The sequence below is a fragment of the Topomyia yanbarensis genome, chromosome 3, assembly GCF_030247195.1.
Source record: "Topomyia yanbarensis strain Yona2022 chromosome 3, ASM3024719v1, whole genome shotgun sequence".
Taxonomy (NCBI): Eukaryota; Metazoa; Arthropoda; class Insecta; order Diptera; family Culicidae; genus Topomyia; species Topomyia yanbarensis.
The window spans coordinates 168,303,389-168,328,382 of record NC_080672.1 but is presented as its reverse complement, the minus strand read 5'-3'; the positions used below and the strand labels follow the sequence as shown (position 1 = coordinate 168,328,382).

Genomic DNA, 24,994 nt, shown 5'->3' with positions numbered 1-24,994 from the left:
ATTGTCGTGTAAGCTACAATTTTACCTCTTGTTTCGATCAGTCACCAAACCCTCCAGTTTAGCATGTTGCGCAGCGATTAATTTTTTCGGTGCATCCGAACCTTGGTAGCTTTCTATCAGCACCCGAGCTGCATCCAGCTGCTGGTGAACCTTTTCTCGCAGTTCCTGATTTATTCGCTCACGCTCATCTAGCTCTGCCATTATCTGAAAGGAAGAAAGATTTTGGTTTTCATTTGTGGGTATTTAAAAACAATAAAACAAACAATGCTGCAAGCCAAGCAAGGTCGTATTTATTAGGTCTATTTCGAAATTATACAAACTCTAAGGGTAATATTTGAACAACTCGAAATCAACTAATACCATCATGAAACCTTCGATCTGAGTCAGTGGTTTCTGAAAGATCAAAAGCAATAATAAATCTTAGGATGAGCTCGAAGTATTGGCAGCACCGTATATTGCGACTACAAATCTCTATCAATTTCACAAGATTATACACTGCTGCTGCTTGCCGAAAGCGGTCGGTATCTTCTCTTTTTCACCGACCAACACACCAAAGGCCGTGTTCTCCTGTTAGCCTTTTGTTTTAAAATAGGGAGGTGAGCTTTGATTCTTCGGAAATACTTCCTAGTGATAAGGATGATGAATCATCTTATTTACTTGCTCCCTACAAAAAATCCCGGAAGACAGCGCAGTGTTCTCCCCGAGTGTATCCTCTATCCAACCTGATTCCACGTTCACGTTCAGCTTGTCCTCCACAGCGAGAGAGGCCCGTGATATGGATACTTGCTTGTTAGTCGGATAAAATAAAACTTTCTCGGTGCTGGTTTAGTCCCTCACTGAGAACCACGACTTCCTAGACTGTAGCGAGTAAACTCGACACAAACGCGTACTTTCGAGGAATCAATTTTTCTTCAAGACGCGTTTCGACGACTAAAATAAGCACCTGTCTCTTGATGTCAAACAAAATGTCCACCTTCCACCACTACCGCTGTTGTAATTTTTTCAGAAATTAGAGGAGAATGATAACCTACCTAAACACTAACAACTATTTTCAAGCACGCAACAAACACAATCACACGTTTTAATAATTGGCAACAATAAAAATGTCGTCAAGATAGCGTTAAAAATGTTTTAACTCGTAGTGTATAACTTTTCTGCACAAATCACATGCTTTGCATATTGAACTGTGGAGAACCATGTTGCATAACATTACTCATTCTCAGCGACTTTTTACAAAATTACAATGTTCCACGAATATGTTCACTAGGAGAATACCATTAGAAGTATATATATTTTTATCATTTATTGGTTGATGAGGTGATTTTTTAAGAATTTATTTCCAATGGCAAGCGATTTTCCATACTAATGTCCATACAAACTTTGAAATTTTTGGAGGATCCGTAGACACAACCGATCAGTACCAAAGTTTTTACAATTACTAAGAATCATAAAAAAAAATCAGTAAAGCCTGGTGGAGCTTGCATTCTGCAGGAAAAAATTTCTTCCGTAAAATAAGAACTCGTCTAATAAACAGACGTATTGTCTGCCAGAGCAGTTTGCTCTTCAATACTCGGACGCCTGGATTTATAAAACTGCATTCGATTTCTACGTAATAGCTCTCTCCTGCTATCTTTTAGGAGAGCCCGTAACTGTCGCCAGCGAGAAATACTATTAAGACTAACATTATCGGAGCCAAGAGGCGACTGTCGAACCAAGGGAATGGGACATGGCAGTCGAAGGCCACATGATCAACACCAACTCAAACCATCAACTATTGGGAAATAATCCAATAGCATAAAACACGTAATCTGCCGGCCCACGCATAATTGTCCCACATATATAGGGAACAACATAGAAGATGGGGCATGTGTGCAACCCTCATGGAAATCTTTGAAGGTCCCATTTAATCAATAGATCATAGGTATTTTCTGTGTGTTCAACTCTTTGGGCATTAGTTGCTCACTGAATAAATAATGCGAAACTATAAATCGTTTAGTAGCGTATCATATCAGCATCGCTGCGAGAAGCTTAAGCCTGCACCAACTGATCTATCATCTATGGAATGTGATATTCGTTACAGAATATTTTTAATGAGCTAGACACTTGCACCAGGTGACATATTGCACTCATAGATATAAATATTCAGCCTTATTCTGCATTACGACGAATCGCATTTTCGAACGAATGTGGTTCGATCAAAGCAGGATCCCGTTTGATTTTATTGTCAGTACTGAGATTGCGAACCACATTCGTTAGAAAAGCGATACGTTGTAATGCAGAATAAAGCTGATTAAGTATATCTATAATGTTAAAATAGAGGCCGAAAGGATAGATAAGGCTCGATAATCCATTCCAAAACTACACATTGCATCTATCTGTAAACTGACGCAACAATAGTTTCAACCATGTTCTTTAAGAAAAATCAATCAACAATTATCTGTTTTTTAGCCTCTATCCCTGCCGATACTGTTTGTTTCTCTCTGTCAGTAGATAGACTGCAGCATGAAAGCAGACATACAAGGTACCTCGCTCCACAAAAAAGGCAATCGAACGAATGATTGTTTGGTTTGAATCTAAGCTCCCGAGCGTAGTTTAAACGTAAAGATCGGTGACGAGTTATCCTAGACTTTTCATCCTACTTCCAAATGTGTGAAGACGAAGTCGAAACCATTTCAGTCCGCTAACATTCCTGCAGCTTGATTTCAACGACAATCTCAACGATGTCCACGTGAACTACGAACTAAAAGCAATACTAATTCCCGATTCTTACTAAACATTTACAATACTGACAGAGGATCAGTGCCAAAACGAAAGGAGCGGAACACCATCTACGCTGGAATGCCGTGCGCAACGAGCAAAATAGATCGATAAGATAGAATGGGACCTTAGCTACGAGCTAAGTTCAATCCGACATTATAAAAACCTTGGGAGTGATTCCCGAACCCAAGCTCACTTTCAAGAAGTACATCTTTTGATCGTTGCCAATCACTTCGACAATAAGACCGCATCATTTGGTTGATTCTTGATTTCCGCAATATTCACTGCTTGACCGTCCGCTACTAGTTTGCCGCACCAATTATAGTATTAAAAGAATCGTAGGCGACCGTTTCAGGTAGGGTTCCTTGCTAATCACATCGAAAGGAAATTTGGTAAGCATTCACGCATTGTTTTTTTTTCGATTGAAAGTCAGGTACTCCATAAAGGTTTGGATCACGTGGAGAATGTTGTAAGATTTCTCGGTGGTCAAGAGTGAATCAAACTTGTCAATTGTGACGGGGTTAAAGTTAAATAACAACATATATCGCAATAAAAATGCACACAATTAATTATAATACGTGTATGTTCCCAACGACGTGTGTAACCTCCGAACATAATTTCTGAAACGAAATTAGTACAGAAATAAAAATAAGAGTCCAAAGAAATTTTAGGCTGTTACTGTATATTGAACTTTGCTTGTTTCATGTGTCACAACGCAATGCCATTCCGTTCGAATAATCTGAAAAATCTCTTCAAAGTGGCGTTTTCAGAATTTTTAAATTCTTCTTGGATACTAAAATATAGCCTGAAACGTGATGAGAAAATGTGACTGTTTTGCTTCAAATCACTATATCTTGGGATTAGCTCAAATTATAATAAATTTTTAGATGTAAAAATGCCTTATGGAATACGTAAAAATGCCTTATGGAATAGTAATATTCAAAATAAAAATACATGTATTGTGAGAAAAATGCAAATTTACTTTTAAACTAAAGATACAGTGTTTGGCAACACTGTAAACAAAAATTGCTATTTTCGTAGATTCCTCGACCAATTCCCTTTAAAATGCATATCACCGATTGGTTCTAGACCAAATAATGCCGAAGATATGAATAAAAGTTAATAATCGATGCTTCATTTACATAGAAATTTTTCCGTGCACAATTATGACACACCATATTAATTGCGAGTACGACTTTTGTTTACATTTTTGGCAAAACTACTCAATATAGTCAACCGATATTCGTAATATTTAAGGGATTAATACAGAATAGATAGAAGCTTCAATTGTCTAAATTGCTTCTAACATTTATAAGTTCAAAGTTATACAATCTCAAACTTTAAAAATCGTTTTTCTCGAAATGTACTAAATGACGCTAAAGCTAAAAGCACACAACAGTGACGAATTACTATATTTAGAATTTCGTAAATAAGTTAAAATAAATCGTTGATATAATTACTAGTGCGCATATAATCTACATCTGCTGAACTAAGTTACCGCTTCGAACTTAAAAAATAATTTTGGAAACGTACACGCACATCAATCACCATTTGATGTATGAAATGATTAAATCACTCAACCAGATTATTCCGTTGTGCAAATTGTCGCGCAATACTAAACGTACTACCACTCTTGTGTCCATTACATTGTACAGGACACGTGCATTGCATTATATTTAAATAATATTACAAGAATAAATTCCTTGCCAAACACACTGACCATAACTGGTCATTCGAAACATCACAAAATTATCCTGATATTTGTATTTGACTGCCATACCTTAGGCTTGATCCAATTCGCCATTAGGTATCGGGGACACCGCACCCAATCCGCCATTCTGAGCGGTTAGTGTTCGACTAGTTCGCAGGCTGTTGATGCCACCGGTTCTTGCCCACCGAACGCTTGGACCACGTTAAACTCATAAAACACAACTGATTCAACGCAAATCGACAAGCCCTACTAAATATGTCGAAAATGCACAACAAGCATTAAAACCGCGCGTCTCACCAAGTGGTTACACGGGAAGTCAAGAAGTCTGTGGTCAGCATTTGGGAGGTACTACATATGATGAATAATAAAAATTGGTCACGATTAAATCGAGGTTTGCAAAACGGGTCGTAGGAAAGTTGCATACCTAGTTTTCAGTTCGCTTGTTCAATATTTCTTAATTTTGTTTGTTTTTTGGTTGTACGAAACTGGAGAATAGTTTGCTTACAGGGAACAAGGATTTATCTATATCTACTATAAATTGGATTGGTTTTTCCATATTCCAAATTAAACACCAAATTCAAACGTTGACAATTGTCGGCACAATATGCAAAATATGATGGAATGGAATAACGTCAACTGATCAAGAAACTTTAGAAACTTCATCATCATTGCCGTGGACGAACAAATTGAGCGTTAGATATCATGTCCTGTTGATTTTCATATTACTTTATGCATTTGCGTCATTCTCCATTTTCTATTAAGCTTCCATGTATTAAAAGTGGAACTATTCTAGCTACAACACGCCTTTTAATTCCGCTATTATCTTCACCATCACGTGTAGCTACTGTTTCAAGGTAGATGTACTCGAAGACATCCTCGAATCAGACTCCATCCCACTTCAAACCAACACCATTTGAAATTAGAGCAGTCTAGGTAGAGTGTGGACAAGATTAATATGACGTATCCAAACGAACGAAAATTTTATACATCCAACCGAGCAGTGCTTCCTGTTTTGGAACTTCGCGAAGGAAGTATTATGATCTTGCGCAGATCAACATCTTATTGGAAGTCTTTCACGTCGACGAATTAGCCAAACATGGACAACATGGTCAAGTTCAGCTATATCACTAATGATACAATTCAGCGTTTGTCCAAAGTTAGCATACTACCAGAATGTAATTGACGACATCCAGTGCACGGTTAGATAGTTCCTACAGTTTTGAGTAGATTTTGCTAGGACTGTTAACCAGTATGGGTTCCAGGATACTCGAGGGAATCAATAATTAAATTAACCCTTTCATGTTCGAATTTGCTCTGATTAAAATAATCGCAGCTCACCTCGGTTCGATTCTCAACCCCGCACATATGGTTGGAAATTTTTCCAAAGAGAATTTTCTAACATGAAAAAAGGGGCTTCTATAATCAAAATAAAACAAAAAGTTTTTAATTATATTTCAAGACCACATAGATATTTAAATCAGAGGCGACGCGTGGTTCCGTCAACCTGTTCAATATACCACAAAGACCCTGAAAACGTCATAATCATCTCTAGGACCAATGAAAGATGTTCATCAACGGGTTTTTTTCTGTACTCAAGAGCTGAGCAAAACAAATTTGTTGTCAAAACCCACCGATGAATTGTCAAACAAACGTCTGGTAGAATGCTTAAAAGAGCAAAAAGTGCATGTGCTACGAATAGGTTTCGTGGGTAAACTTTCATAAAATATACGAATTTTTGGTACATATGAGGAAAGATTCGTATTTTTACGTGAATGTTTCTATTTTCTATTTCAATTTTTTGTAACAAACACGAAACGACTTTCGTAGGCTTATTACATTTCATTATTCAAACGAATTGTTTGATAAAATACACGAACGTTTTTATATTTACGAGCATCTTTCGAACATTTTTTTCCGAAGAATTCCCAAAATAAATATGCACCAAAAATTCGTATCGCTGAACGAATTTATTTGTAAATCTGCTAAAAATAGATTAGATACTTCCATTTTGTGAACTACCTAAATATATGGCGACTTGATGAACGAAAATTTTCGTAATTTTAAATGTTTAGTGTACATTGCACGAAATTCACCATAGAAAACGAGACTACGATAATTTCGTGAATACTTATAAATAATGGTATGATATGAATTAACTTGAAATGTAGAAGCTTATGTTCCACACTGTATAAGAAAGATTGAAATATTTGTCAACCAGTTAAAAGTCATCCCTCAATTCTTTCAAATGATATAGAAATTTGAATGTTCCTCATGCAATTCATTAAATTCAGAAAAAAATATTTTTCTCGAAAAATATCGTAGGCATGAGATATTTAACATCAACCCGTTCATTATTACAATAGATCGCAAGATCATTCGAACAACCCCTGGTTTGAGTTTACGTCCATTTTACAACTCTCACCCAGTCAAACCCATTCCGGAACCGGTTCTGATTTTTTAATGGAGTCAGTATGGATTCCAACTCAAATGCAACAACCGGTTCCGACTCAATCGGTTTCGGAATCGGTTGTTGCATTTGAGCTGGAATCTTTACTGACTCCATTCAGGACTCCGAATCAAATTCTGAATGGTTTAACGAGACACTATACCACTTCTCAACATGTAAATGCAAAGAGCAAACAATTTCTTTGAAGCAAAACGGACGGTTCATTATTATCGTTGAACCAACGAAATACATACACGCCTAAAACCAATAGCATAGCATAGCATATGCGATTGCACAAATCGTGGGTGGCTGTACAGTGATCAGCTAATATTTAACAAAATATCCACCATACCGCGTCGCAAGAAAAAAACATTTGGGATTAACGCTTTTTCTTCATAGTGGAACAAGCATCACAGTGTACACCTGGCCACGTCCTTACAATCGCCGAGGAAGGGAAGGAATGTTAGTTCAACATCTACTAGCGAAAGTGCAGGGAACCCATACTACTTTCATAGATGTTTCAGGAAAAGGAGCTTGTGTTAGTAGGGCAGGTTAATTATCAGGAACTTATTCAACCACATTTCGTAGGAAATATAGTGTAAAATGGATCTAACTTACCTTTTGTCTATTAATTTATGGGAAACCTAAAATCTAGGCATAAAATGGTTGTAAAAATAAAAATATCTAATGCACAAAATTTCGTGAGCTCAAATAAAAAAACAAATTATACGTTGTTTCGCATATTTCTGCGGATCTTCTGATAGAATTATTAGCACTAATTCCATCAATAAAATTCAATTAAATATTTTTTTAAGCCGCCATCTTCCCCAACACCCTGTAGCATAACGTCTCGTGAAATGTAAATAAAAGGGACGTCGCAATTCATATATACAATACGTCGCGATGTTCGTTTACGTCAAATATAACAATCATTTGTTCTACCTCTAGAGTAGAGCCTCTAGCAGAACTCAGTCACTTTGAGCCCATCCTAATTGAACGCGAGAACGATTTCCGCTACTCGCCTGCAGATGGCGAACGGAGTACGACGTGTAAAAATTTAGTGGGGAATTATGCATAAGTTAAAACGCAACTTTTTACTACCGAAAGGCACTTTTTTCCGATTTTTGTCACCGAACGACCGAAAATCCACAAGACATGAGTCAACTGAGATTCACCATCACTACAAGAGAACGGAGCAAACTATATTCTGACCAAAAACACCAAATTCGCATCTAAAATCTATTAATCATCACGAGCACAAAAATAACAACTTTATCGCAGCAGTGTTGCCGCTCCTACACATACACGCCTAAAACCAATATCCCCCAAATGCAGCAACATTTGTTCAGGCTACTTAAGAAAGCTTTCGACCGCCTGTTATGAACATACGGCGACACGCGTTCAAAAATTATAAATTGCTCTCGTTTTCACACAACTCTAACGTCCATATGGACATCGCACCAATGCACGCTGGTTCAATATCTGACTGGAACCGGTGCAAAAGGAAAGAGAAGAAGCCATCGCCTATGACACTCACGCAGCAGTTTCACGCATCGCTCATACAGCTGATTTATTCAGAGCATGTGGTGAGTATGAGATGCGTGCATGTTTGAGGTTGAACTGGTCATAGGAAAACAGAAAATTTTTGAAATTTACTCGCTTGATATGATAGGTTGGTTTATCGTTCAGATCAAATTGTCGAACTTCAAGGTTTAAAGATAATCACTTTCAGTTTTTAATTAATTTTCGTGCTGCTGCTGCTAATGTTAATTTTAACTGAAGATAAGTTTCAGGTCGTCAGATTTTGCTTACCTGTTCAATGAACAGGTTGAACGTACCGACGCGTCGCCTCTGATTTAAATATTCAACACTGCTCAAGCAGAATAACATCAGACTTCAATGGACCATGAAAAGCCATAACCTCTTAAATTTAACAAGCGCTAGTTCTTTTGTTATGGGTTGAACTTAGCAAATGTTTATTCATTTAAATTTAGCTTAGTATTTACAGTTAATTTCTGTAAAACTGCTAACCGATACAGGGATCACTGGATGCAACTGACTGACATTTCTAGCAAACTTATTGAAAAGGTCCAATGTGCAAATGAGAACCTCTTTGTTTATTTACTGTTCCGCTAATAATCGCCGTAATAATCGAGAGAGAAGGTTAATAAAGATAGGCTCTCAATTGTATATAGGACCATTTCAATAAGCATGCAAAAATTGATTCGTTCACTTATTAGTACTTTCATGTCTATCGCCCTTTAGAAGGGAAACAGCACAACTTAATTGGAGGGCGTTTCAGAGTAAACTTATGCTTCCAAAAACAAATAAATACTAGTGCACACCCAGTAATGATCCTTGCAATTTTTAAGAGCAAATCTTCGCTAAACCAAGTGTTACAGATATTTAAAAATATTGTTTGTGACATTTTTGTCACATAAACGCGAACATTTTTCGGTCTCGATGAACTGAGTCGAATGGTCTATAGCACCCGGTCCTCCGGGCCGGGTTTAAGTTGCCGGTTTTCAGACTGATTGCATAACCTTTCTATGAGAAAGGCAAAACGTTATCATCAACTTATTCGCACAAATACGTATGTATTTCCAATACACAACTTTAAGTAACATTCACATTCAAAACAAAACTATGTCACGCAAAGTTCAGTCGCAACAATTTCTTATCTTCGTAGGTTTCCTAGAAAAGTTATGCCGGTTTGAACGTCATTTACAACTATAGATGCAAAATTATGTCAAAGCAGCAGGCATTGCATTTATCGCTCATATAAGTAAATGCGTCCGGATAATTTATTACTGCGACAATAAAAACTCACATTTTCACACGAAAAGTTATTGGAACTCACACAACTTCTCCGGATAAATACAACGTGTTATTTCTCCGGATAAATAAAACCGCTGGAGACTGAGCGATTGAGTTTATCACGGTATCCTTTTTGCGCTCTCTGCCTTGCTGTCGCTAGTCCAAAACACGAAAAACAAGTCTATCGTACTCCTTTGCCGTTTTTTTTTTTTTGAAATTAAGTGTATATTTTGACGCTTTTATTGATTTCCACGAAGTTAAAATATTATCACCTTCTCCGGTGTGAAGGAAAAAAAAATTTTATCCGGAAAATTATTCTCACGCTATTTGTGGAGACGGAGAATTTTGCGACTCATCTTATCTCGGAAAAGTTGGACAAGCTTCTTCTCACATGAGTGAGAGAGAATTACAATGGCTACAAAGCAGTTTTATTTGTTCGCATCACAAAATTTTTGCCGCGCGAAATGTTTTATTTTAGTTACGAAATAATGCGGCACACTTTCTTTTTACATTCAGAAAAAGATAGGCTTATTTTCAGCTGCATATAATAGGTTTGTTCTAGTACTCAATTATTGCTCTTTGTTTCTTCGCAGCAAATAGGAACAAAAAAATGTTCAATATCGGTAATGTTTCTATAATGGGAACAAGAATGTAGGGTTCCTTAATACTGAACAATATAATAGGGGAAAAGCAACTATTACAAAATAACAACATAGTCCACATCTGCATTTCCTAAAAAAAAAGCCACACTAACGCCGCCATGGCACGAAAGGTTTCTGGAACACTATATTTTACCGTACGTAATGACAGTTCACAGTACATTACAATGCATTATAGTAGAGGTAGCAACATTTCTCAATTACGGAGAAAAATCTTTTAAATTTATTATCTGTCCAGTAGCAGAAAGCTACCTAACATCGTTCTAATGAATGTATTAAAATACCCACAAGACATCGATAATTGCATAGTCTGATCAGTTCATTAAGAGACACAGTTTACAGGAATAAGGTTAAAACAGTAACCCTACAATGCAGATGAAGCAAAAACAAATTACGTCGATATACTCTCTAAATATACAGCACTACTACTCCTACTAATTGAAAAATGTCGAAAGTGTAAAAGTGCTTAGAATAACGTAACATTCATTTGTCTTTAACCCTTTCTTGGCCATGTTTAGAGTTTCAAAACTAATTATCCATAGAACCATTGGGATCATGCAACACGAAAATCTTGTTTTGATCAAGATTCGTGCTTCTTGCGCAATGCCACAAGCTGCTCCATTTTCATATTCCAATGGGCAATGCAATTCTCCTAGAATATTTACAATACTCCATTTGCATTAAAAAGATAATCGAAGACAGTCTAAATTGATTTACATTTATCCGTTTTCGATAGTGCTACAAGACAACGCAATTATAACAAAACTTCATTTTTAACCTATAACTGAAACTGTTCTTGGCAACAGTGCTTCAGCGGAATCCAATCAATTCAATTGAATACTTTACGATGACGTCACAAATGAACTGAGTGTTCGTTTTTGACAGTTCGCTTGTACTGTTTACATGGACTTAGAAAAATTCTTTACGATTTGCTTGGAGCGAATCTAGTCGTCCACAAATTTTTCTAAGTCCATGTAAACAGTACAAGCGAACTGTCAAGAAAAGTGAGGTTAACTGTTTCATTAAAGAACCTAATTGCACTAACTTCAGTTCTACTGATAATACTACCAACTGTGAGTGCTCAAATCTCGACAAACATATGATTACGGCTTAAAAGCCAACTGTCAAAATTATCTTTGAAAGAAAATTCCGGACAAACCGTTACTGGCTAAACACAGTTCATAGCAGTTAATGAAAAAGAAAACTTTTACCTTTTGTTTACTACCAACATTTCTGATTGGCGAGTAATGTTTTGTCCAAAATTTTCTTTCAAAGAGAGTTTTGACAGTTGGCTTGTAAGCCGTAATCATATGTTTGTCGAGAAATGAAAGGTGATAATTTCAGTTATCAAGCTTACTTGTTTTTGTAACCAAAAGTTGTAGCTGCCCAAAGTTATGGCGCTTTACAAACACAATACGAGGGAAAAGGTTAATGCACTGCTCAAAAATGACAAACTGCAAATGTTTGTGCTCCTCATCGGAATCAAGCCTCTGCTGAGAAGTTCAATCATAGAAATACAAATGATAGAATTAGTCACCGAAATCGGTGAAATTAAAATAACGAAGGTGCCAAAATTATTAAAACTAACGAATAATGAAACTGTAAGAGTGATGCTAATAACATCGCAACTTTATTTTTTTCTTTATAACGCTCTTTTGAATATCTTGATCGAAAATCTTCGTTCTGTTCAATGGAAAGTCACCTTTGGTGACCATTTTGACTGATTAATCGGTATTGAGTTAATTGATATAAGTATAGTTTTCAAATAACATTTAAATCAAAACTTCGAGAATGTCATTGTCTGTTTCCATGTTTGGGTCAAATATGACGAACATCTTCCGTTGATCCGATTTGTTTGATGTTGGATGAAATCGACGATTTTGTCAAACATCGCGCCCACCCAAGTAACGTCAGGAGACATAAGCAAGTAGACGAGATGGATCAACTATTGTCTTGTCTGCCAACAGACCCAAAAAAGAAGTAATTAACAGATCAGAAACGTGGTGCTTCATGAGGCACCAAAGATTTTCACCCTAGTTGTTTCCTGAGTACTTTCAGCTTCTTCTGGCACTGGAACAAACCTACTGTCATTATACCCCACGTATCCCATATGTATATGGCACCACCATTCCGTTTGTATTGAAGCGGCACGAGGTACACTCACTACGGGCACTAATTATTGGCCCCACTGACAGAATGTACTGTTCGAAGCTTGAGCCGCACTAGCCTAACACGAAACGGTAAAACTCGACCTTTTGCTGTATGTACATGTCGGTGAACGATCGATAAAAACACACACCATGATGCATCAACAAATCAAACAAGCTCAAACATCGCTTCTATCGTCGATTGTGAACAGAACGTTTCAGATTACAACAGTTCAAACTTCGCAATCAACGCACTTACAGACGGAATAGCAGAAAAAATACACATTAGCTTCAATTAAGATTTCTGACAGCTCATTTACAACCACAGATGCAAGGTCATACAAAAGGAGTTTGGTATATTTTCCTCATGAAATGCCTAACCTCAACCGGTTTTTGCAGTGAAATTTTTAATTGTTTTCCTCACGAAATCATTCGGCACAGCTTCTTTTTTTGACGGGAATGGAAAGGTCAATAATGCCACATATGCAGACTATTCTCAAGTAAAAATGAATGTGATGAGCAATCAGCACAATTCCTCTTCTTTTCCTACTTCGGGTTTATTTTTTAACCAACTTCAACTGCGCCAAACACTACTGTAACACAGACGGCAACACATACATAACCTTGCATCTATTTCGTCGCATTCACTTGTATAAACACGAATGTGTAACATTCTCTACAAGCACATCACAGCACTCCGAAAGGGCAAATAAGAAAATTGGTTGCTTTGTTTGTATGGGTTTTTCACATCCAGGTTCAGATCAATATTAATGTTCCTTGCAACAGCAGCTTTACCATTGCAGAGTAAAATTACCTAAAACGACATTTTCCCAATATTCTCTATTTCCGAATTCCATTATGCATGCAATTACAGGAAAAATAATTTTCATAATTAATGATAAATCACTTACCAAATTAATATTAGTTGCTAAGAGTTAAATAAAAACTGCCCCTGTCGCTGCTACTCTAATCTGTGTGACTGTCGAGACTAGACTGAAGCAGAGGAAAAACAATACGGCAGAAACTCTAGCCACGAGTGCGACCAGGCGGAGGTTATATTGTAGACTGCATCTATATACACTAGCGTTCTGGCATATAAAATCGAAAAAAAAACTTCGCGTTACGTATTTATCAATCCCCTCTTCTCTATGCGGACCTTACACGAGGAGAAATAATGAAAGTAAACAAATTCGTTATATTGATGATGTAGGGGCAACTTGAATATTGATTCTAGAGATTTCAAATGTGATTGACGTACTAAAGTCCCGTAATTTTTTTATTGAGAATATTATTGTCTCGTGTTAAGGATAGCTGTCCTTCTCGAGACATAATATAGAATCAATATTTTTAAGACGCCATCACTTTAACATATGGCTTAAATAATTTATTATTGTGAATGTTTCTGTTTGGGTATGATATATACCCAAACAGAAATATTCACACATTCATTCCGAGCTCATCTCGGAGGCAGCAAATAATAATATTGATTCAGCACTTCTTGCTTGTTCAATGTGCTCGTGTGGTAAAAATGAGAGAATGAGATCTCTACCAGATTCATTCGAGATAGGTAATACAAGTTTCTCTCGTAATGTTTCCTTGCTTGTTTCTTCCATTGATAGATTGACGCAGGGAAATTTTTTATCACTATTGATAGTCGCCTGCTGCGAGTTTTTCAGCAGTCTTTGAAATTATATAAATGGGTGTTAAGGTTGAACAGAGAATGGGCAAAAATCGAAAACGAAAAAAGCAGTTTTTTTCCACACCGTGTGTTAGATCCTCATAAAATCAATCAGCAGTACTGTAACAACATTCTGCATAAGATTTCAATTTTTGTTCATTCTCTGTACAACCTTAAGAGAAGTTAAATATGAATGAGCATATATAGAAAAGAAGTTATTTTTTATATTCTGTACTGAAAAGATTAGGAAGAGTACCCAAAATTATAGAATAAGAAAACTTTTATGGGTAAAATTTTGAACGCGTACTTTGACCACACTATAAGCGTTTTTTTTCCTAAATAATGTTTCTTTGTAACGACGAAAACCTACCCTAAATACATGAATATTAACTTTCTCCGTTTGTCGTGTTAAGGGGTTACACCACTGTATAGCATAAAATAATAGGCATATTTGGGAGTTTTTCTTGACGCAATAGAGAGGTGAATCAAGATATTGTTAAATGGGATTTATAACATAAGTATTGAATCACACAAAATAATGTTTTCGAGAAATTTCATCAGAAGATGGCGGCTGTGCAGCATTTTCCCCGTGCAAGTTTTTTTTTTAGAAGGGATCCACGACCGGAAATCTATCTCCCGTAATTTTTGACTTAGAGCCAAAAACTAAAATTTTTTTCTGATTCCTTATGTCAATAGCAAGCGAGGTGCGTAGTATTTTTTTCGATTTTACGCGAAATGGCGCAATTTTGAGTGAAAAAGACACCGAAAATTTCATAAAAATTGACACAAAAGTGTTAATTTAAAAAAAGTTAAGCAATCGAAAAAATTAAAATCCTACATACGTTGCTGGAGAAATCAATTTTGAATAAAATGTGGAAAACTCAAAGCGATCAAAAATCATTTGTTCGAGTTACATTTTCGACCAGCTCAAAAAAAGTGGTTTCGAGGAAAAACGTGGTTAATGGGGCGGAGAGGTGAGAGGGTTAAAAAAAAACAATTTTTTGCGATTTTTTTAGAACTGTGCGTGAAGCGAATTGATTAAAACTTTTGTACATTATCATTTCAATAACATTTCAACAGTTGTAATTTTTCTATGCAAAAGTATCGACGAGAGACTTTTCAAACTTTGCATACATATTCTATGTAAAAAATACCTAACCCCTACGTTGAGTTTTTGGGATAAATTTTCAATTGAGAGGTTTTTTAATCATTTTAAATAAAAATTACTATTTTTCATGAAAAAATCCGCGTTTTTATGAGTAAACCCTCTAAAATAAAAAATATCCCAAAAACTCAACGTACGGGTAAGGTATAATCAACATAGAATGTATATGCAAAGTTTGAAAGAAATTGGTTAAGTAGTTTTTGAATGACAGTGAACACATGATTTGCATCATGTTTTTTTCCACAGACGTTTTACAAAAAGGTTCGTCACCGAGTCGTTTGTCGATATTTTTGCAAAGAAAAATTACAGCGTGTTTTCGAAATGATACACTATAATGTACAGAAGTTTTGATAAATTTGCTTCACGCAAAGTTCTAAAAAAATTCGCAAAAAAAACTGTTTTTTCACGCCGAAACCTTTATCCTACCCCTTTCCCTTAAAGTTTTGAGTACACACGGGATATACATAAGAGGGGGCACGGAATCGAAAATTTGAACATTTATGTATTGTTTTCGTCTTCCATGTTTTGGGATATCATTTTTAACCCACAAGAGAACTTGATTTATATAAGGTTTATTAGCAGTCAGGAGATCGATTTTTATTGTGTTTCATTGATCCATGTGATTTATCTGATTAACTTGTTTCATTTCATTATTATGTAATTTTGATTTTTTTCATCCATTTTATAAATTTAATAAACGTTAAAAATTTGATTAAATTTGTTATTCTATATATTCACTCGGAAAAACCATTTCGCGGAATACCATTTCCCGGAAAATAAATAAAACTTGTGCCTCACCGACCAATCTTATTTTTAGAAGACCTGCTATGCAGCTTATTGTGTTCTAGGAGATTTTACCTACTTTAGAACATGAAAAGTTGTTTGAATTTTTTTTTGATCTTGAGAGGTTATTGTGGTAAAAAAATAGGGACAAGATTGAAAAACTGTCATTCTAAAGATTTAATCTGTTCGATTCCGCTATGCTAGGAAAATTTATTTAAATTGATCATTATATAAGCAGCTTACGAACGACTTTTGGTTTTGAACCAAAAAGAAACTTGGAAGGATTTAAAAAATGGATTAAATGAATGGGATATCAATGAATTAAATGGATTCCATAAATTCATGACCGCCTAATTCCTGTCTAACAGGACCTATATTTTGCCTCATATTTGTTCCAAATTTTGCGGATTCAGTTAAAATGGTATATTTTCAATTCTTTTACTATTTTGAATCGATTCCTTCGCGTGGTAATCTTCGGTGAAAAGCATAATACACCACTGTAGAATTTTCAAGATTTGGAAATTTTGTTATTGAAATAAAATGATATAACAGAACATGGAAGGCCCAATTGTATATATTATTAATTCTTTCCTATCGTTTTTAGGTAAATTCCAAGCGCACTAAAAATTTCAAACGCGTTTTTTTTTTCAAATCCACTTCAAATCACGAGCTTTGAAATATTCACAGCATAGTCTAAATTATTTTCTCCAGCGACGTACTAAGGATTTTAGTTAATAAATGATGTCTGTATCGATTTTCTTCGCCATTTTCAGCAAATTTAAGACTAAGAGAAACGAAAGCAATAAAATTGAAAAACGGATAGATATTCTATAAATTATGGGGTGCTGATTTTAATATTTTCAGCGTTTCGCGTGAAATTAAAATAGCGAAAAAAATTCTACGTAAGTCATTTGCTATCGTCCTAAGGAATCGAAAAAAAAACTTTAGTTTTTGACGCTAAGTCAAACATTACAGGAGATAGTGTAAATTCGTAACGATCAATTTAGAACGCCTCGAAATGCGACAATCTTAGAAATTGAAAAGGCAGTGTTTTCCACACCGTTCGCAACATTTTTATGATAACCAATCACAGTACTCTAAAAATGCCCTGAATACGTTGATTGATGTTCATGAAGATTATGTAAAAGGTAATGAAAAAATATAAACATTTCCTAAAATTTAATCATAAATATTCCTGGAACCTTTGAAATTTTATAGATTGTGGATGTATTTGTCTGAGATGTTGCCTTCTTTTCTTATAAATATGCATTCTTCTTTGGAATCTTGTGTAGAATGTTATTTTAATCTATATGAAGTTTCTCTGGAAATACTCTTGGACTTTCATTGTTTTTTATTATCACTAATATTTGTTTACAGTAACAGTGCATTGAAAATGCCTTCAGTTATTTCAAATTTCACTTCGTATTAAAAACTTCTATGTGAATTAGCCTTCTTTGGAACAATAACAAATCAATGGAAATAATTTTAGAATTTCATTGATTCAAATACAATAAATACAATGAAATGGATTTGCCTTCTTTAATATTTTCGTAGCATATTTTTGAAATGCTATTAATTTTAAATTAAATTACGACCTTCTTTGATATCGCCTTCTTTTTAGCATAAGCTATTTTCTGGACCTTCGATTGATTGATAATGATTTCAAATAAAATTACATAGGCTTGAGAATTAGTTTTTCAAATTCAATAACATGATCAGCGAGCAAAGACAAGCTGTGAAGGGAACCAAACAAATATTTGAGTAGCAACATATGCAAATGCAAATGTTCTCAAAGTACTTTCAGTATAACAAATTGCCGAGAAAAAGTTCGTTCCGGGAAATGGTATTCCTGGAAATGGTACATTCCGGGAAATAGTATTCCAGGAAATGGTACATTCCGGGAAACGATATTCCGGGAAATGGGACATTCCGGGAAACAATATTCCGGGAAATAGTACAATCCGGGAAATGGTTTTCCGAGAAATGGCATTCCGGGAAATGGTTTTCCGGGAAATGGTATTCCGGGAAACGACATACAATCATTCAAACCAGTTAATTTATAAAATTGAATTTATTTAACTATTTCTCAACAAACATATGAAGACTTTTTTCCAATAGGTCTGATCTGCAAATGAGAACCGCTGATTGTTTACTTTCTCTTCTAAGAATTACTAGGTTAATTTTTCGTTTGCGCTTCAACTTTGCATAATAAGTTAGTTTAAATCATTATATTTCGATTCATATAGTGAATACTGTGTTCAAAGTTTCCTAGTGACGAATAAGCGAAAGAAAAAGTAAACAAAGAGAGGCTCTCATTTACAGATAGGACCTAATAAAAAAGATTCTTCATACGATAAGGGCATCTCAAATTCAACTGCAAGCTTTAGAGTGTTCCTTAAAAACAGTTTTATTTCCATAACTTTTGTAGTTTTTATTTTACACCAAAGTACTCTATGGACAACTTGAAGTTTATTTTAGGGCACATTATTTGTTTTATACACCAACTACTAAACTTTTTTCGTTTTTTTATGTTTAACTTCGACTAGGGCACTTAACAATAAATAACGTTGCTGTCATATACAATATTATGCTTTGTAGTATAGATCACCAAAAATGGCAATCACGATATTTTTGTATATCTTGCTAAATATTATTAGCAAGCAATTAAATATAAATTAAAAATAGATCATTTTAGGTAAAAAGTATACCTATATAAATTTATACCGAAAGAAGCTAGAGGTTCAGTACATTTAGGAAAAGTATTCGGATAAACTCATCTGTCCAACTTCTTGTATCCCGGCGAGCGATTTAGGTCTACCTGGTAAATCGGCGACTTCTTCTGTGTCAGGTAAAGCCAAGAAGGGTATATGTCCTTCCGAAGCAATACAAGATGCTGCACGCCCTCAATGTAAATTTCACTTACAGTCTGCTGATGAACACAACTCTACCACCGCTGTGAATCTTCAATGACAAAAACAAAATTTGGATCCCATCGTAACGAGCACGTCTCTTCATAGCACATTCGGCTCTACAACGATCACAGAAGGACTAAGCACTCTATGCTATGCTGGTATGACTCATCGCACCCTGGGACGCACTGCAGCTAGCACTATGGAAGCCCTTGATCCCCCTGCCACAGTCGAGCCATTGCAGCCAGCGTTCACCAGTCGTCCCGGTCCTGTGTGCAGGAGTGGTGAAGGGTCTTCCAAATCGATACCAACGGCAAGTACGAACCTGATTTTGTTAATGCAAGCATTGATCACCTCGTCGCTTCCAGTCAATCGCGGCATTCAAACCTACAAATATATTACCAGAATGCCGGTGGTATGAATTCAGTAATCGAAGATTATTTGGTAGCAAGTTCGGATGAATGCTTCGACATAATCGCCCTCACAGAGACGTGGCTTAGCGATAGCACTCTGTCAGTGCAAGCATTTGGTACCAACTACGATGTTTTCCGAACTGATCGCAGCTCACGCAATAGTCTCAAAGCTACTGGCGGCGGGGTAGTTGTGGCTATCCATCGTCGATTGAAAGCGCAACTGATTGACGATACTTTGGGGGTCTGTGTCGAGCAGGTTGTGAGTGCGAATCAAACTGGCTGGCTACGCACTTTTCTTTGCGTGGTTAATCTTCCACCGGACCGCACTCTCGATTCGACATTGATTGATTCACATACTGAGTCACTGGAACAGATTTCCGCTCAAGCAAGCCCGGTTGATGAGATCCTGATTGTTGGTGATTTCAATTTCTCCGGATTGAAATGGCGCTCTGCTTCTGACGGATTTATGTTCGCTGATCCCGAACTGGCATCTTTTCATGCTGGTATCACCAGTTTGCTTGACTGCTACAGTCTAAATCTGCTGCGCCAAACGAATAATGTGGTGAACGAGAACAACAGAATCCTTGATCTCTGTTTTTCGAGCAAATCTGACTACGCGCCAAAAGTTACCGCAGCACCTTTCCCCCTGGTAAAGACTGTTAGACACCACCCTCCCCTGCATATATTGCTTGAAGCGATTCGAGTGAAGCATGACTGCAATGCTTCTGACACCGTCAGCTATAATTTTAGAAAAGCCAACTATAATAGCATTATTGATTTCCTGTCGAATATCCACTGGACTGAAGTTCTCGAAAATGATGATGTCAACGTTGCAGTGAAGACCTTCTCCAATGTTATGAGCTATGCTATCGATCGCTATGTACCCAAAAGAAGTGGCCTTCAATCTAAGCACCCAGCGTGGCACACTGCCGAGCTGAGACGGTTAAAAGCGACTAAAAGAGCCGCTCTGAAGAAGTACTCCAAGTTTGGGGCTACGTGCTGCGACAACACTACGTTCATGTTAACCAAGTCTATAAAAAGACATCGAGGCGTTGCCATGCCGATTACTTGCGAAACGTGCAACGTAAGTTGAAGTCCGAACCTAAAACATTCTGGAAGCATGTAAACGAGCAAAAAAAGGAATCCGGGCTGCCTTCAACGATGAGCTATGGAGGACGTATGAGCTCTAGTTTACAGGAGATCTGCCAACTATTTTCTGAAAAGTTCGCGAGTGTTTTCTCCAACGAGAAACTGACACCGACCCAGGCTTCACGCGCGGCTCTCAATGTACCTCAATCATACCAGTCTTTGAACTGTATCAATATCGACAATAATATGGTACAACTGGCGATTAGCAAAATGAAGGCTTCAACCTCGGCAGGCCCAGATGGTATACAAACTATTATTCTAAACAAAATGCTCTGACGGTCTAATTGAACCTCTTTGTCATCTGTTTAAATTGTCGCTAACAACCGGAGTATTTCCCGAACTCTGGAAATCCTCCTTCATGTTTCCAGTTCACAAAAAAGGTGATAAAAAGGTAGTTGACAACTACCGTGGTATGACAACGCTAAGCGCAGTTCCTAAGCTGTTTGAAATGGCTGTGTTGGAACCCATCTCCAGCCACTGCAAACAGTATATCTATGAGACTCAGCATGGATTTATGCCGAAAAGTTCAACATCTACGAATCTTCTATCGTTCACAACATATGTTACAGATGCTATGTCGGACGGCCTTCAAACTGACGTTATCTACACGGGCCTTTCAGCTGCTTTTGACAAGATAAATCACGCTATTGCAGTGGCAAAATTGGATAGACTTGGCTTTGGTACTAATATTCTCCGTTGGATGCAATCGTATCTCAGTGATCGTCGTCTAGCAGTCAAGACAGGTGATTGTGTATCCGAAGAGTTCTTTGCTTCATCTGGTATTCCGCAAGGCAGCCATCTCGGTCCATTGATTTTTCTTCTGTATTTCAACGACATTAACTTTTGTTTAGAAGGACCACGGTTGTCTTTCGCCGACGACCTCAAGTTATACCATAGAATCCGGAATACTGATGATGCAGCTTTCCTTCAACGCCAACTGGTAACCTTTGCGGAATGGTGCGAGATCAACCGAATGACCCCAAACCCCAAGAAATGTACGGTCATTACGTTCTCGAGGAAAAAAACGCCAATTCGATTCGATTACTGTCTAGCTGAATCCACAATTGACAGAGCGAATTGCGTCAAAGATCTCGGAGTTTTTCTCGATGAACAACTGACGTTTAAACAGCATATCAGCTATATTGTCGCAAAGGCATCACGCTGTTTGGGGTTCATAATGAGAATATCTAAGCACTTTTCAGATATTTACTGCTTGAAATCTCTCTACTGCTCACTCGTTCGATCAACTCTGGAATATTGTTCAGTTGTGTGGAACCCTCATTATCTCAACGGAGTCCATCGAATTGAGACAGTACAGCGCAGATTTGTTCGGTTTGCCCTTCGTCGATTGCCTTGGAGCAACCCTCACCAGCTGCCAAGTTATAAAAGCCGGGGTTTGCTTATTGGACTCGATACATTGCAAGTGCGACGGGATCTATTCCGTGCTATGACGATTTCGGATATTTTGCAAGATCGAATTGACTGCCCCGAGCTTCTCAGTGCGATAAACATGAACGTTCGCTCTCGCGCCCTTCGCAATAATTTATTCCTCCGATTACCTCTTCGGACTAACTATGGAGTAAACGGTGCCATCATTGGTTTGCAGCGGACCTTCAACAGAGTGTCATCCGAGATCGATCTTCACATTCCACGTAGCAGATTACAATTTGACTTTTTAAATAGATTAAGAAATTATCATTAGGACCACACTGTGTCTGTTGATATTAATTAATTATAAAAAAGTCATCATAATGAAAAATCAAAACTGCTACAGTTGTACCATTTTTTAAGAAACGCACTATTATTTTTTTGAAAATTGCTTGTAAAATGAAAAATACAAGTTCTAGTGCTTTCGACAAAGTAAAATTTGATTTTCTTCATTTTTCTGGAATACTGTGAAACTCTATCTCGAGCCAATAAAAAGTTAGTTTTCTGATTTTAATAAATTTAGAACCACCCTACCCACTATTTAAAATAATAGAAAAGTCATGTAAAGTGCAATTTTTTTTCATGAGAACAAAGGTATATCTTTTATATTGTCCACCGTGTAAGTAATTTAAGCATACTACCAATTCATGAAAAACCAAATTTTTAATAACTTTTGCATTTTTCATTTTTTTTTTTCAACATGTTAATTACTCGACAAACATATGATTACGGCCTAAAAGCCAACTGTCAAAATCCACTTTAAATGGAAATTCCGGACAAACCGTTACACGCCAATCACTAATGTTGGTAGTAAACGAAAGAGAAAAGTTTTCTCTTTCATAAACTGTTGTGAACTGTGTTCGTCTAGTAACGGTTTGTCCGGAATTTCCATTCAAAGTGGATTTTGACAGTTGGCTTTTAGGCCGTAATCATATGTTTGTCGAGATTAGATGTTTTTCAAAGATTTTGAAGACAAACAATTTCTTCTAATACATCAAAACTCTAGCTTCTATTACTCAAAAGATATAAGTACTTATAGGTGGAACTGAGCCAATTCGGACTTAGTAAGGGTTTATGAGCTATATAACTGGAACGTGTCAACCGATTCACAAATAAATATTTTTTCTGAAAGTCTAATCAATTGCGCACATTTTTTATAAGGTGACTTTTTCCTATCTTTTACCGTATTGTGTATAAACGGTTCTGCGCAAAAGTACATGGAAGGTCCTAATTAACCCTGTTTCAATTCGGACTACCCGTTTCTTATCGATTTTTATGCAATGGAAATGAATATCTATTTTGGCCTAATTCTTATTTGATTTACACTAAATTTCGAATCGTGAAATGAAAATCTCTTAGATATATAAAACTTAGTAGTAAATATACAATTAAAAGTAAGAGCTGGGCCAAATTACCTAAAATAGGTTATGAGCTATAACGACGATATTTGTCAATCGATTTGCGATAACTTAAGTTTTCCTGAAAGCTCCACCGACTGTGCACATCTTCCTCTCAAACAGTTTTTCGCGATTGCGTTTCAGATTGTAGGGTTACTGTGCCCTAATTCATCTTAGCATCTCTATTCATCCCACCCATTTGAACACATTAGTTAGAGCAGTATCTGCTATCTTTATTCAACGCGTTAGCTCAAATGGTAGGATGAATAAGGGTGCGTTGTACTCGACTTTTCGCTTCGCTCTAACGCAAGTATTTTACATTTTACAAGCCATATTTTTTATTGTTGATAGGTATCTGTTTAAGCGCAATCCAATCAGTGTAAGCCGAGTTGTCAATGAAATAGTGTGACATCGTGACTAATGAGATGAATAAGGGCACGTCTACCCTATATACGCAAAGAGTCCGAATTGGACCAACCCATATTCTATTATTCACACACCGATTAAACGAAAACAGTTGATAATCTCGCCCAAGTTATTAAATAAAAGATATTATCAGGCAGATCCAATATCACAATAAGGCACTTGGTTTATTTTAATTTTATTGTTGTCAAAAAAAATCTTGTTTTACGGCATGCACATTTTTCAAAAAAAAAAGCGCTCTGAAACAAGCGCACGTACACGAAAACTGAGAACCGCAAAATTTTGTGGATAGAAGCTACATGACAGCCATGAAAATTATATAAACGCTTTCCATAACATTACCATAGCTGAGAAACAGCTGGGAGTCCGAATTGGCCAGCGGTCCGAATTAGGCCACTTCCCCTATGTAATATCAAAAATTGATCTTTTACAGTAATGTAAAATTTTAAAAAATACTGTGCTCGCCATTATTTGCTCAATTATCTCGATACATGACCTCATATGTAGGTGAAAAAGAAACATCTAACTTTTCAACGATTATAGTTAGATATGTGATGCCATGAAACAAATTATTCGCATTAAAACAATCTTAAAGTTGTCTGAGGACTACTTCAGGTTTAAGTAAATACCGCAAAAGTTTTGAATAAAATAATTTTTCTAAGAAATCCTTTCTTTAATTTTAAATTTGTTGTGAAATGAAAAGTATCACAAATACCGCGTACATGTCTTTAGCAAACTTTTCTGAAACTTATCGTTCTACAACTTCACTGAAGGTCGTATGGCTCTATCTAGAATGATGAAAAAGTTAAATTTTTGATCTTGGTAAAATTAGAACCACCCAAAACTGTTGCTTTAACAAAAAGAAGGGGCTCACAAACTACGAAAACTTTTCCAAAGACATAATAAGGCCAAATGGCTTAATTTTAGTGCATATGCATTGTTTTAAAAACACCATATATAGAGACAATTTTCTATAGAACCTAACTTACATTGAGATCTACCTTTGTTTTCTTGCTCTTTCGATTATAACGATGTCACTATAAGTTTTCACAAATTTTCCAGAACGTATAGAAAGCCGACGGTTTTACTATATTATGCAGAGTTGAGTAGTA

The 24,994-nt window shown here is 36.4% G+C and overlaps 1 protein-coding gene across 1 annotated transcript in view; it reads right to left on the bottom strand.

Annotated features, from left to right (window-relative positions):
- LOC131687373 (uncharacterized) overlaps window positions 1–24,994 on the bottom strand; it is a 133,789-nt gene that overhangs the window by 15,071 nt on the left and 93,724 nt on the right. The window contains exon 10 of the mRNA XM_058971456.1: window positions 26–204. Coding sequence (XP_058827439.1) covers window positions 26–204 — 179 coding nt within the window. The remainder of the gene's footprint in view (window positions 1–25; window positions 205–24,994) is intronic.